The 15,563-nt window shown below is 48.2% G+C and overlaps 1 protein-coding gene across 1 annotated transcript in view; it reads right to left on the bottom strand.

The window, feature by feature from the left end:
* Window positions 1–9,260, bottom strand: part of ccdc13 (coiled-coil domain containing 13) — an 83,251-nt gene extending 73,991 nt beyond the window's left edge. The window contains exon 1 of the mRNA XM_078229648.1: window positions 8,962–9,260. Within this exon, the coding sequence (XP_078085774.1) occupies window positions 8,962–9,188 (227 nt within the window). The 5' untranslated portion in view covers window positions 9,189–9,260. The remainder of the gene's footprint in view (window positions 1–8,961) is intronic.
* Window positions 9,261–15,563: the final 6,303 nt, after the last annotated feature.

Consider the following 15,563-nt stretch of genomic DNA (forward strand, 5'->3'; position numbering starts at 1 on the left):
GTATAAAATTATGAAAGGCATAGATAGGGTGAACGGTGGGAAGCTTTTCCCCGGGTCGGTGGTGACGTTCACGAGGGGTCATAGGTTCAAGGTGAAGGGGGGGAGGTTTAACACAGATATCAGAAGGACATATTTCACACAGAGGGTCGTGGGGGCCTGGAATGTGTTGCCGGGCAAGGTGGTGGAGGCGGACACACTGGGAACGTTTAAGACTTATCTAGACAGCTATATGAACGGAGTGGGAATGGAGGGATACAAAAGAGTGATCTAGTTTGGACCAGGGAGCGGCGCGGGCTAATTGTTCCTGGTTTCTCGTTTCAAGGCTTCATTCTACGATCATCTTGCTGGTGCCAGTACAGAGTGATACTGCGGATAGTTGGGAACCTGTCTCGGGGGCAGGGGATTCATATGGTGTTCGTGGAAGTGGAAATGACTAGGGTTGGGAAGCATTTTCCGATCGGGGCCATTGTGATCTCCTGGACTCGTTTCGATCGCCTCAGGGGGTCGGAGAGGAATTTCCCAGATTTTTTTTTCCCCATATTGGCCCTGGGGTTTTTCACTCTGGGTTTTCGCCTCTCCCTGGAGATCACATGGTCTGGAATGGGGGGGTGGGGGTAAGTTAATAGGTTGTAATGAACAAAGCATCGTAGCTGTGAGGGACAGCTCGGTGGATAGGATATTGGTATGTAGATAGGCTGGAAAATTGGGTGGGGATCCTGGATTCAGGATTCAATCCTGGACTGGGGAGCGGCGCGGGCTTGGAGGGCCGAAGGGCCTGTTCCTGTGCTGTATTGTTCTTTGTTCTTTGTTCTTGTTCTTTGTCTGAAGTTGGATAAATCACCTGGACCGGATGGGTTACACCCCAGGGTTCAAAAAGAGATAGCTGAGGAAATTATGGAGGCATTGGTGGTGATCTTTCAGGAATCACTGGAGGCAGGGAGGGTCCCAAAGGACTGGAAGGTGGTTAATGTAACACCACTGTTTAAGAAGGGAGGGAGGCAGCAGACGGGGAAATTATAGGCTGGTTAGCCTGACTTTGGTCATTGGTAAGACTTTAGAGTCCATTATTAAAGATGAGATTGCGGAGTACTTGGAAGTGCATGATAAAATAGGACTGAGTCAGCACGGCTTCGTCAAGGGGAGGTCATGTCTGACAAATCTGTTAGAGTTCTTTGAGGAGGCAACAAGGAAGTTAGATAAAGGAGAACCAGTGGATGTCATAGAATCACAGAAACCCTACAGTACAGAAAGAGGCCATTCGGCCCATCGAGTCTGCACCGACCACAATCCCACCCAGGCCCTACCCCCATATCCCTACATATTTACCTGCTAATCCCTCTAACCTACGCATCTCAGAGCACTAAGGACAATTTTTAGCATGGCCAATCAACCTAACCTGCACATCTTTGGACTGTGGGAGGAAACCGGAGCACCCGGAGGAAACCCACGCAGACACGAGGAGAATGTGCAAACTCCACACAGACAGTGACCCAAGCCGGGAATCGACCCATATTTAGATGTCCAGAAGGCCTTTGACAAGATGCTGCATAGGAGGCTGTGAAATAAGTTAAGAGCCCATGGTGTTAAGGATATGATCCTGGCATGGAGAGAGGATGGGCTGACTGGCAGAAGGCAGAGACTGGGGATAAAGGGGTCTTTTTCAGGATGACAGCCGGTGACTAGTGGTGTGCCTCAGGGGTCGGTGCTGGGACCACAACTTTTCACAATATACATTAACAATTTGGAAGAAGGAACTGAAGGCACTGTTGCTAAGTTTGCAGATGATACAAAGATATGTAGATGGACAGGTAGCATTGAGGAAGTAGGGGGGCTGTAGAAGAACTTGGACAGGTTAGGAGAGTGGGCAAAGAAGTGGCAGATGGAATACAATGTGGAAAAGAGTGAGGTTATGCACATTGGAAGGAGGAATGGAGGCATAGACTATTTTCTAAATGGAGAAATGCTTAGGAAATCAGAAACATAAAGGGACTTGGGAGTCCTTGTTCAAGGTTCTCTTAAGGTTAACATGAAGATCTCTCCAACACACAACAAAGACGGGTGGTAAGAGTGGGAGAGATACCTGGTCAATCATGTGATGGAAAGGAAGTTGGAGCCTCTACCATTATTATCCATAGTTCCCGACAACACTACGTATGTCACCACAGCAACTTGGGCTCCCAGTCATATGTAACACATCACCATTGTGTTGCATATATAAGAAAAGACTTGCATTTATATAGAATCTGTCACAACCTCAGGATATCCCAAAGAAACTTACAGCCAATAAAGTGCTGCTATTTTGTTGAAATGTGGTCCCTCACTGTTGTAAAGTAGGAAATAAGGCAGCAAAAGTAAGCAAAAGCCACACAATCAGCAATGAGACAATGACCAAATAGTCAGTTTTGTTTTAAGTGATGTTGGTTGAGGGATAAATACTGGCCGGGATGCTGAGGCAAACTCCCCTGCTTTTCTCCAAAATAGTGCCGAGAGATCTTTTATAATCATCCGAATCAAAAAGACTGCACCTGCCGACAGCAGTGGGAATGCCAGCCCAGATTTTTATGCTCAAGTCTTTGGAGTGGGACTTGAACCCACAACCTTCTCAGCTGGGAGGTGAGAGTGCTGCCTGCTGTATAGGGGCAGATGCACTGCAAAAGAGAAAAGGAAGATGTCAGGGGTAAGTTTTTCACTCAGAGGGTGGTGGGTGCGTGGAATGGGCTGCCAGCAACGGTGGTGGAGGCGGATTCGATAGGGTCTTTTAAGAGACTTTTAGATAAGTACATATGGAACTTAGTAAGATAGAGGGTTATAGGTAAGCCTAGTAATCGCTAAGGTAGGGATATGTTCGGCACAACTTTGTGGGCTGAAGGGCCTGTATTGTGCTGTAGTTTTTCTATGTTTCTATGAAAAGGAAGGCTTGCATTTAGATAACACTGTTTTCCCAAAGTGTTTCATGGCCAGTGAGATACTTTTTGAAACGTGGTGACTATTGGAATGTGGGGAAGGTGACAACCAAATTAGAACTTGCTGTGCACAATGAGATAACAAGGTTCCACAAACACCAGTGTGATGACAAATACAAGCTCAAAGAAACAATGTGTGAAGATTAACAAATAGGGTATCATGTTGCGGCTCTTATGGCATCATGAAGAGATTTCAGACTTTGTCAGGAAGAAAAGGTATTTATTGATAAGAGAAACTTGGTACAGGAGGGTTTGCAGACCTGGGCTGACCTGGAGCAGAGCTCCAGTCTTTACATGCTTACAACATGGCTTCTAGATGATTCTGCACAAGTAAGAACTCCACCCTCTGGAGTGGTCACTCACTCTCAGGTTCCCTTGTGATCCCTCAAGTCAGGTGACACTTCTGCGATACTGTCTTAAAGAGACAGACATCACATAAACAACATCCCTCCCCCTTTAACTTTCTTATACAATCTTCAAATTCGATTTACTCAACCCACATTCTAAATAAACATTATACACATAAGTTAGACATTTGTAAACCGATGTAGCGATTGTTCAATGGAGGAATCTTGTGGCTTACATTTACATAACACTTCTAGAAAGCTTCAGCTATGCACAATTGCAAATATAGTCTTGCATGGGATTCTTCCATAAAGGCTTGCTGTTTTCCAAGTTCTGTCCTAGACTGTGCACTGACCAAGGACTACATACTTCACTCTGTGGATGGTAGCTAAAAGCAAATTACCGCGGATGCTGGAATCTGAAACCAAAAGAGAAAATGCTGGAAAATCTCAGCAGGTCTGGCAGGAGAGAAAAGAGCTGACGTTTCGAGTCCAGATGACCCTTTATCAAAGAATTGACAAAGGGTCATCTGGACTTGAAACGTCAGCTCTTTTCTCTTCTTACAGATACTGCCAGAACTGCTGAGATTTTCCAGCATTTTCTATTTTGGACTCTGTAGGTGGTGTCTGGTGTCACTCTCCAATCCACTGTTGATCCTTTTCTCTGTCAAGCAACTTACTCTACAATGCATGCAGGTACCATCATTGCAATACAACAGCCTTGCATCTTGACAGTTCTTGGACAATCTCAGCTTGTTATTTGTATTTCTATTTGGCATGTTTTCCATCGACCATGTTATCATATTGGTTCTTGTGCATTTCTATTAGTGTAACCATTTCAGCCATCTTGTTCATGCATGTAATCTCAGTTTCCTTCTCTGCTTGAATTGCTGCTTTGTTTAGTTCTCTCTAGCACACCTCCTTCAGCTGAGTGGCTTCATTTACCAATCTCTTCCTTCCATCTTCCACTTCAACCAATCTTCTGCTAAGACCCGAGTTGTTCTTTAATCCAATGCTTTCACAATCCATTCAGTTTATCCATTTCTGAGTTTCTTCCAAGGTGAATCCATCATTCCCTTCTAGCAACATTTGATAAAGATTTCTCCCTTCTTGTGCTTTGCATGTTTTTGTAGAACTGACATGTTCCTTTTGTTGTAGTTGCAGTGAACTCTACTTCTGTGTTCGTCATTTCTTCCTTCTTCTTGTCTTTTTTATTAGACAACTCTGAATTGTTAACTTGTTCAACAGTTGTGTTCTCTCTTTGAGTATATCCATTGCTAAGTCCTCCTCAGCACCTTCAAACACCAGACAATCTTTGCCTCTCTACAGAATGCCAATTTCTCTAGCTCATGTGTGTTTTCCACACGACTGGTAGTCCATCCTATATTAGCGACCTGTATTAAATCCTTGAGGTGCTTCACACTGAGATGAGCAGTTCCCTCACTTAACACAAAACTGATAGCATCCAATACATGGGACTTTGTTGGGTCTTCATGTGTTCTATGCTACGGCCTCTGTTGTTGAGTTCTGCTTGTGCTTTTTTTTCTCTCAACCCTTTCTACCTTTTATTCACATAATCATGCTCTTACCCCAGTTCCTTCACAGCTTGCTGGTGAATGTTGTACTTTGATTTGATTTATTGTCATATCTATTAGTATACAGTGAAAAGTATTGTTTCTTGCATGTTATACAGTCAAAGCATACCGTTCATAGAGAAGGAAAGGAGAGAGTGCAGAATGCCACATGAACGGAGTAGGAATGGAGGGATACAAAAGAATGGTCTAGTTTGGACCAGGGAGCGGCTTGGAGGGCCGAAGGGCCTGTTCCTGTACTGTATTGTTCTTTGTAATGTAGTGTTATAGTCATAGCTAGGGTGTAGAGGAAGAGCAACTTAATGCGAGGTAGGGCCATTCAAATATCTGATGGCAGCAGGAAGAAGCTATTCTTGAGTCGGTTGAAACATGACCTCAGACTTTTGTATCTTTCACCCAACAGAAGAAGATGGAAGAGAGAATGTCCGGGGTGTGTGAGGTCCTTAATTATGCTGGCTGCTTTTCCGAGGCAGCGGGAAGTGTAGACAAAGTCAATGGACGGGAGGTTGGTTTGCATGATGGATTGGACTACAGTTGGGACTTTTTGGAGTTTCTTACGGTCTTGGGCAGAGCAGGAGCCATACCAAGCTGTGATACAACCAGAAAGAATGCTTTCTATGGTGCATCTGTAAAAGTTGGTGTACTGTTTCTTACTGATCTTAATAGAATTCCTAGCTACTTCCACCTTTTCATAGTGAGTCTGGTTTTATTTTTCTCAATGTGCCGTTCTTTTTATTAATTTTTTTCAGAGAGAGATCGGTGCTGTTCTTTCAGGACCATTATATTCTTTAACTTTTTAACTCATTTCCTTTCATTTTTTTTCAGCAGTCTAAGTTTTCTCATCTGAAAATTTTCAAGACTTCACTGCCTGCAGTCCCGCAGTGCAGGAATTCTTACCCAGACACCCTGCAGATTCTGTTCAGATTGGAACTGGTATGTTGGCCTTCATTGCGAGAGGTTTCGAGTACAGGAGCAGGGATGTGTTGTTACAATTATACAGGGCCTTGGTGAGGACACACCTAGAATATTGTGTGCAGTTTTGGTCTCCTTTTCTGAGGAAAGTTGTTCTTGCTGTCGAGGGAGTGCAGCGAAGGTTTACCAGGCTGATTCCGGGGATGGCGAGACTGATGTATGAGGAGAGATTGACTAGGTTAGGATTGTTTTCGCTGGAGTTCAGACGAATGGGGGGGGATCTCATAACAGGACTAGACAAGATAGATGCAGGAAGGATGTTCCTAATGGTGGGGGTGTCCAGAACCATGGGTCACAGTCTGAGGTTACAGGGTAGACAATTTAGGATGGAAATAAAGAGACATTTCTTCACCCAAAGAGTGGTGAACCTGTGGAATTCATTACCACAGGAAGTAGTTGATGCCAAAACATTGAATGTATTCAAGATGCGGCTTGATATAGCACTTTGGGCAAATGGGGTCAAAGGTTATGGGTAGAAATGAGGCTATTGAGTTGGATGACCAGCCATGATCATGATGAATGATGGAGCAGGCTCGAAGGGTCGAATGGCCTCCTCCTGCTCTTATCTTATATGTTTCTATAAATCTCAGCTTTTCACTTTGCCGTGCTTTTGGGACAAGCTCTGCAGCTCCATGGTTTTTTTCCCTTTTCACTTCTGAACTTGTTAACTGCAGCCAATAACTTCGTTTTTAAAAAATATACTTATATCCAGATTTCACCTTTTAAAATCTGAAACACAGCTTTCTTCTAGCTGGGTATATCTTCCTTTTATTTCAAACTCATGTCCTTTTTTTCCTTTTACTCAAGTTTCCTTGCTCCTGGTAATCGCTCTTCATTTTAATTTTTCTTATATCTTTCCAAATGCTTGATTCATCGCCACACCAGCTTCGGCACTTTGATTGCCTCTCGGGGTCCGGCACCGAGTCAACAACTCTCTCTTGTCTATTTACCCAAGAGGTATCCTTCTTTTCCAACTTCAATTAACCCAGATGCTCATGCGTAGGCTGTGCCATTCAATCGATTCCATCTCATCGCCAATGTGTTATGTTGTGACTTTTGTGGTGGCTTCAAGAGATTTCAGACTTTGTTAAGAATGAAAGCTATTTATTGATAAGAGAAAGTTGGTACAGGAAGCCCTGGGCTGCCTTGGAGCAGAGCTCCAGTCTTTACATGCTTACAACATGGCTTCTAGATGATTCTGCCCAAGAGAGGACTCCATCTTCTGGGGCGATCACTCACTCTCAGTTCCCCATTGGTCCCTCAAGTCAGATGACACTTCTGCGGTACTATCTTAAAGAGGCAAACACCACATACTTAACAGTGGGGGAAAGCAATGGCTTTACAGACTCATCTACTTAGTTACAAACATGTTGAGGGGTAGGAGAATGAAAGACGTGGATTTATATTGCACTTTCAAAGGCCTTGACAGCCAATTAAGTATTTTTTGAAGTGTCGTCACTGTTGCATTGTTGGAAATGGGCCACTGATTTTCACACTGCAAGCTCCCATAAACAGCAATGTGACAGCGGCCAAGTGATTTGTTTTAATGATCAAGAGATAATGATGCTCAGGACACAAAGATCTTTGCCATCCACCCAGGCAAATTGACAGGTGTCCGCTGGTCCTCTGAATACCTAATACCTTTGTCCTGCTCTTTTCCCAATGCCCTGCAATCTTTTCCTTTTCAGATAATGATCCGATTCCTTTTTAAAGCTTCAACTGATCCTGCTCCACTGCACTCCAGATCCTAGCCATTTGCTGCGTGAAAATGCTTTTGCTCTTGTCACTATCGCTTCTTTTTTGCTAATGACCTCAAATCGGAGCCCTCCGGCTCTCGATCCTTCCACCAATAGGAAAAGCTTTTCCCTATCTACTCGGTCCAGGGCACTTGTGGTTTTGAACATCTCTGTCAAATCTCCTATCAACCCGCCCTTCTATCTACGTAAATACATAATCCTCACTCCTGGAACCATTCTCATAAATCTTTTCCTGCACCCTCGCTAATGATTCTACATCCTCTATAAGGTGTGGCACCCAGAATTGGACGCAATAAGCCAGACCAGTGTTTCATATTCTCAGTTTAACACTTCATTCAAAAGACGGCACCTTTGACAGGGTGGCACAGTGATTAGCACTGCTGCCTCACAGCACCAGGGCCCCGGGTTCAATTCCTGGCTTGGGTCACTATCTGGGCATGTCTACATGTTCTCCCCATGACTGCATGGGTTTCCTCTAGGTGCTCCAGTTTCCTCCCACAGTCTGAATGATGTGTAGGTTAGGTACGTTGGCCATGCTAAATTCTCCCTCAGTGTACCCAAACAGGCGCCGGAATGTGGCGTCTAGGGAATTTTCATAGTAACTTCATTGCAGTGTTAATGTAAGCCTACTTGTGACACTAATAAATAAGCTTTAACTCCCTCAGGACTGCACTGGACGGTCTGCTGAGCGTTTTGTGCTCAAGCCCTGGAATGTGACGCAGAGCATTTAAAAAAATTAATTCATGAGACGTGGCTGGGCTAACATTTACTGCAAAACCCTAATTGCCCTCCAAACCTGGCTTGATAAGCCACATTGCCATGGATCTGAAGTCACATGGAGAACAGACCGGGTAAGGGCAGCAGATTACCTCCCTTAAGAGGGGCATTAGTGAATCAGATGGGTTTTTACGACAATCAACAATGAGATTTTCATTGGATTCAAATTTCACCCTCTGCCACGGTGGGATTTAAACCTGGCAGATTTGAACCCAGGTCCCCAGGCATTATCCCAGCTCTCCGGATTACTGTCCGGTGATAATACCACTGCCTCCCCAGTGATTGAGTGCGGAGACTGAGAGAAGGACAAGTTGACCCCAGTATAGAGTATTTGAGAAGGGAAACATTTGACCCCAGTGTAGAGTATTTGAGAAGGGAAACATTTGACCCCAGTGTAGAGTATCTGAGAGGGGGACAAGTTGATCGTAGCCCCCCCCCCCCCCCCGTGTAGAGCATCTGAAAGGGGGACAAGTTGACCACTGTGTAGAGTATCTGAGAGGGGGAGAGGGGGGGGGTGAGAGGGGCGAGGAGGACAGCCCCCCTCCCCAGTATTTACCTCTTGCTGGTGTCGGTGTTGCTGTTGCCCGGGGCCGCCGCCAGCTGCAGCTGGAGGTCATCCCCGGGCTGCTGCCCGGTGTTTTGGGGGCTGCTGGCTGCCTCCTCCTTCCTACCGCGGGCCAGCTGCAGCATCCTCTCCCTCCTCCTCTGCTGCTGCTGCTCCTGCAGCGCCTGGAACTGCTGCCTCAGGCCCTGGCTCACCAGCTGCTCCTCCGGCTCCTCCATCGCCGCCAGGATCAAATCAAAACCCCCTTCCCTCTCTGCCCCTCGGGGGGCCGCTCCCGGCTGCTCAATGCCCGGCTCGCCGCCTCCGGGCCTCTTGATGGCGGCCGCTGTCTTCAGGCGGCTGCCGTCGCATAGCAACAGCAACCATGGGAGACGGGGCCTACAGCACCTCCCTCATCCCTACCTCCAACTGCAGCTCACCCAAAGCACACTCCTGCTCAGCTTTCCTGGTCATTTTCTTTCCCCACAGCCCAGCAGCAACTTCATTTACAAAGTAAAATTTAACAACACATAAAACAAAACACATGGGGTGGCACAGTGGTTAGCACTGCTGCCTCACAGCACCAAGGAACCGGATTTGATTCCCGGCTCGGGGTCACTGTCTGTGTGGAGTCTGCACGTTCTCCCCGTGTCTGCATGGGTTTCCTCCGGGTGCTCCGGTTTTGATGCACCTCAATGAGCACCCGGAAACAAGGCTTTAGAACTGAAGGCTTTAATACATTAACAATGAAACTACTAACACAAATTCACCCGTTCAGACTGAAGGGGTCCTGCCGGAGCAGGGGGTCTTATACCCTGCCACCGGAGGCGGGACCCCACTGGAGTGTGCCATGATAACACTTAGGACAGGTAAACACCCTATCCCAACAACATAGTACAACCCCCATAACAACAACACCCTAGCCCAACAGTAATACAATAACAACCCCAGTGGTGAACCAACGATGGTTCACCACATTCACCCCTCCTTTAGGAACCAAAGGTGGCGGGGTGGATGAAAACAGACAATGACAAAAAAAATAACAGGATTCACAAGTCCAGACGGTCTGGAGGACCACACCGACGCTGCGATCTTCTCAACACCGGTTGCGAAACCGGAGCAGGTGCTTGCGGTGGCTCTCTCAAAACAACATCTGGCTGTCCCCTCAAAGACTCCCGGGCCGGCCGGCCCTGATGAGGCGATGGTGTAGGGGATCCTGGAACGTTTGGTGGTGGTGGTGGTGGTGATGATGGTGGCGCCGATCTCCGAGTCTCAGGCAAGCTGTACATGGGAGTAAAAGTGTTATGCACTGGTCCCGGTGCTGACCGCGCCACGTCTGGGGAAGTAATGAGGAGTAGTGGATCTGTGACTGGGGGAATAGGAGCGACAGGAGTTGCTACGTCCCCTGCGGGCGCCAGGTCTCTAATGGAGACAGTGTCCTCTCGCCCGTCAGGATATGCCACATAGGCATACTGAGGGTTGGCGTGGAGGAGTTGGACCGGTTCGACCAAGGGGTCGGACTTGCGAGCCCTCACATGGCGCCGCAGAAGGACGGGTCCTGGGTACGTCAACCAGGCTGGCAATGAGGTCCCCGAGGACGACTTCCGAGGGAATGAGAACATCCTCTCGTGGGGAGTAGCATTGGTTGCCGTACACAGGAGGGAGCGGATAGAATGGAGCGCAGTTGGAAGGACCTCCTGCCACCGGGAGACTGGAAGGCCCTTGGATTTCAGTGCCAGTAGGACAGCCTTCCAGACTGTAGCATTCTCCCTTTCCACCTGTCCGTTACCCCTAGGGTTGTAGCTCGTGGTTCTACTAGAGGCAATCCCGAATGAGAGCAGGAATTGCCTCAAGTCATTGCTCATGAACGACGAGCCCCTGTCGCTATGAATATAGCAGGGGTACCCGAACAGGGTAAAAAGCTCACTGAATGCCTTGATGACGGTGGCAGTCGACGTGTCCGCACAGGGGAAAACAAACGGAAACCGGGAAAATTAGTCTATTATGTTAAGAAAATAGACATTCCGATCCGTTGAGGGAAGGGGGCCCTTAAAATCTACACTCAGCCTCTCAAAAGGGCGAGTGGCCTTGACCAAATGTGCCCGGTCTGGTCGATAAAAGTGTGGTTTGCATTCTGCGCAAATCCGACAACTTCTAGTAACTGACCTGACCTCCTCCACCGAGTAGGGTAGGTTGCGGGCTTTTATGAAGTGGTAGAGTCTGGTGACTCCAGGATGACACAGATCATTGTGGAGAGCCTTCAAGCGGTCCTCCTGCATGATGGCGCATGTTCCGCGCGAGAGGGCATCCGAGGGCTCATTGAGCTTCCCTGGACGATACATAATATCGTAATTATAGGTGGAGAGCTCAATTCTCCACCGCAAGATCTTATCGTTCTTGATCTTGCCCCTCTGCGTGTTACTGAACATAAACGCCACGGATCGTTGATCCGTGATCAGGGTGAACCGCTTACCTGCCAGGTAATGGCGCCAGTGTCTGACTGCCTCCACAATGGCCTGAGCCTCCTTTTCCACCGCTGAGTGCCGAATCTCTGGGCCTTGAAGGGTGCGGGAAAAAAACGCGACGGGCCTGCCTGCCTGGTTTAGTGTGGCGGCTAGGGCGAAGTCCGATGCATCACTCTCCACCTGGAAAGGGATGGATTCATCCACCGCGTGCATCGTGGCTTTCGAGATGTCGCTTTTCAAAACCTTGAAGGCCAATTGGGCCTCCGGCGTAAGTGGGAAGGTCGTGGACTTAATGAGCGGACGAGCTTTGTCCGCGTAGTTGGGGACCCACTGTGCATAATACGAAAAGAACCCGAGGCATCTCCTCAGTGCTTTCGTGCTAGCGGGCAAGGGAAGTTCAGTGAGTGGGCGCATACGGTCTGGATCAGGGCCAATGACCCCGTTTTCCACCACGTATCCGAGGATGGCTAACCTATGCGTACGGAATACGCACTTCTCCCTGTTATAGGTCAGATTCAGGCGAGATGCAGTGCGTAGAAAGTGTTGGAGATTCGTGTCGTGGTCCTGCTGGTCATGGCCGCAGATGGTGACGTTATCCAGGTACGGGAAGGTAGCCCGCAACCCGTTCTGGTCCACCATTCGGTCCATAGCACGCTGGAAGACCGAGACCCCATTGGTGACACCAAATGGAACCCTGAGGAATTGGTATAGACGACCATCCGCCTCAAAAGCCGTATATTGTCGGTCCTCTGGGCGGATGGGGAGTTGATGGTAGGCGGACTTAAGGTCTATGGTAGAAAACACTCGGTACTGCGCAATCTGATTGACCATATCAGAAATGCGCGGGAGAGGATACGCATCCAGCTGCGTGTATCTATTAATGGTCTGACTATAGTCGATGACCATCCGAGGTTTGTTCCCGCTTTTGACTACCACGACCTGCGCTCTCCACGGACTAGCACTGGCCTGTATGATCCCTTCCTTGAGGAGCCGCTGAACCTCAGATCTAATAAAGATCCGGTCCTCAGCGCTGTAACGCCTACTTTTAGTAGCGATGGGCTTGCAGCCAGGTACCAGATTTTTAAAAAGGGATGGTGTCGTGATCTTCAGGGTGGATAGATTGCACGCGGGGCGCTTTGGGCAATTTGGAGGCTGCGGCTGGTTCCCTTCTGCCAGTGAAGGGAGTGGCCCACCGTACTGTAGGATCACACTCCTCATGTGGGCCATAAAGTTTAGTCCGAGGAGAATTGGCGCGCAAAGGTGAGGTAGCACAAGGAGCCTGTATTGCTCGTAAACTGTGCCCTGTACCTCAAGAGTTACCATACATCGTCCTTGGATCGGTACAGACCGGGACTGTGATGCCATGGAAATTGTCTGTTTGGCAGGGAGAACCCGGAGTCCACACCTTTTAGCAGTTTCAGGGTGTATGAAACTTTCGGTGCTCCCACTGTCAAACAGACAATTTACAGTTCTGCCACTAACCTTTACCTCCATCATGGAATGTTCCAGTCTGTAATGCCTGGTCTGATCCAGAGAGATCGACGCCACCGTTGGCCCCTGGGTGTCACTGCATGCTGCCGATGTGGATGCTGAGGACCCCTGCTGGTCGCTGCTGCATGCTGCCGATGTGGATGCTGAGGACCCCTGCTGGTCGCTCCTAGTCGTCGTGGACCATGATGGCCGCCCCCATGAATCGCATGTGGCCGAGGGCTCCAAGCGCAGCGACTCCTGGTGGTCTTCCTCCTCCTCTGTCTGCCACGATGGCGCCGTCCTGAGATCGCACGTGGTCGGACCTCGTGGGTACTGCAGCGCCGAAAGAGATGGTCTCCGTTCTGGAGGGTTACAAGCTGCACTGCCGTTTTTAGGTTTGGACCTGCAGACTTTGCCGTAGTGGCCTTTTTTACCGCACTGGCTGCAGATTGCCGTTCTTGCCGGACACTGTTGCCGTGGATGCTTGGCCCCACCGCAAAAATAGCATCGCTGGCCACCTGGAGCTGCCGCCGTCGTCGAATCGATCTGGGAGCGCGGGTTCGCGGGGCGAGGAGGGAGCAGAGCTTGCTCCAACCACGTTGACTGCACGTGGTCCTCGGGGTACAGCGCCAAGCTCTTCGACGCCGCCTCCAACCTCACGGCCATCCCCATTGCCTGGGTCAAGTTGAGTTTCCCCTTTTCTAATAATTTAAGTCTGATGTACGAGGACCCTACCCCTGCTACGAACGCGTCTCGGGCGAGGTCTTGCATGTACTGCTCGGCGGAGACATCCTTACAGTCACAACCCCTGGCAAGCTGCAGGAGTTCATTGGCGTAGTCTTCTATGGTCTCGCCCGACTGCCGACGTCGTGTAGCGAGGAGATAACGAGCGTGAATCTCGTTGGGTGGCGTAATGTACCTATTCTTTAGGAGCTCGACGGCACCCTGGTAAGTGGAAGCTGCACGAATGGCTAGGTAAATCGTGTCGCTTACCCTTGCGTGGAGGACCTGGAGTCTATCACTGTCTGTAGTGATAGCTACCGAGGCTGCCAGGTAGTCCTCGAAGCACTTCCACCAATGTTCGAACGTGTTAGCTGCACCGACCGCACGTTGGTCCAGTGTCAGACGATCCGGTTTTAGGATCTGTTCCATATTCTCAGTTAATGTATTAAATTGATGCACCTCAATGAGCACCCGGAAACAAGGCTTTAGAACTGAAGGCTTTAATACATTAACAATGAAACTACTAACACAAATTCACCCGTTCAGACTGAAGGGGTCCTGCCGGAGCAGGGGGTCTTATACCCTGCCACCGGAGGCGGGACCCCACTGGAGTGTGCCATGATAACACTTAGGACAGGTAAACACCCTATCCCAACAACATAGTACAACCCCCATAACAACAACACCCTAGCCCAACAGTAATACAATAACAACCCCAGTGGTGAACCAACGATGGTTCACCACAGGTTTCCTCCCACATTCTGAAAGATGTGCTGGTTGGCTGTATTGGCTATGCTAAATTCTTTCCCAGTGTACCCGAACAGGTGCCGGACTGTGGCGACTAGGGGATTTTCACAACTTAATTGCAGTGTTAATGTAAGCCTACTTGTGACACTAATAAATAAACTTTAAAAATATTACATACCCTGTACCACATTCACCTCTTCCAGTGCCCCATCTATCTTTTCCAATACAAACCTAAAAACCTCATACACCTCCCAGCACAGGTCCTCTGCCATCCATCTCTCCCGATTCATACCCTGTGCCATTCCACCTCTCCCAGTACACAGCCTGTACCATGTGCACCTCTCCCAGTAACTACCTTGTACGACATCCACCTCTCTCAGCCCTATAATTCATCCATCTCTCTTTCAATCCCTGTACCATGTCCACCTCTTCCAGAACGTAGTGACCTGGTGTTGTGAGACTTCTTACTACACCTCTTCCAGCACAGATCTCAGGTAACGTGTCTCAGTTGTTACTGAGTCTGATCCATTTCAAATTCTGTGCCCCATCCACCTTTCCCAGTACAAACAGTGCCCCATTCACTGTTCCATTACAAATCGTGTGCTCCGCTCCTCTCATTACAGGCTGTTTAAGCCACTTTCTCAGCACATTGAGTACTGCTGCATCTCTTCCAAAAAAATTTGCAATGGGAGGCATCTGCCCTCTACTGGTCAAATAAATATATGAACAAAAACTAAACTTCACAAAAAACCTTGATTAACCTGGCATCACTAAAACATCCTAGTCATGGAATGTTTTGTTGTCAAAATATATTTTTTCCTGCAACTAAGGTGAGTAAGGATGGATGGCATTAACATTTTTTCTACATTTTATTTGGTGACTGTCTATATGGAGTTTGCATTCTCCCCACGTCTACATGGGTTTCCTGCCACAGTTCAAAGATGTGTAGGTTAGATGGATTAGCCATGATAAATGTGTGGGGTTGCAGGGATAGGGCAGGAGGAAGGGACTGGGTCAGAGAGTCAGTGCGGACTCGATGAGCCGATTGGCCTCTTCTGCACTGTAGGTATTCTATGAAAGAATGCTGAGTGGTTGTTTTTAAATATTTGGCGATTTCACCAAGCCCCGTTACTTTTCTTTGTTCGTCACCCAAGTATGCTTTAAGACGACGTGCACAGGAGATTCAATTCCATCTGCAAACATCTTTTC

The sequence above is a fragment of the Mustelus asterias genome, chromosome 2 (genome assembly GCF_964213995.1).
Source record: "Mustelus asterias chromosome 2, sMusAst1.hap1.1, whole genome shotgun sequence".
Taxonomy (NCBI): domain Eukaryota; kingdom Metazoa; phylum Chordata; class Chondrichthyes; order Carcharhiniformes; family Triakidae; genus Mustelus; species Mustelus asterias.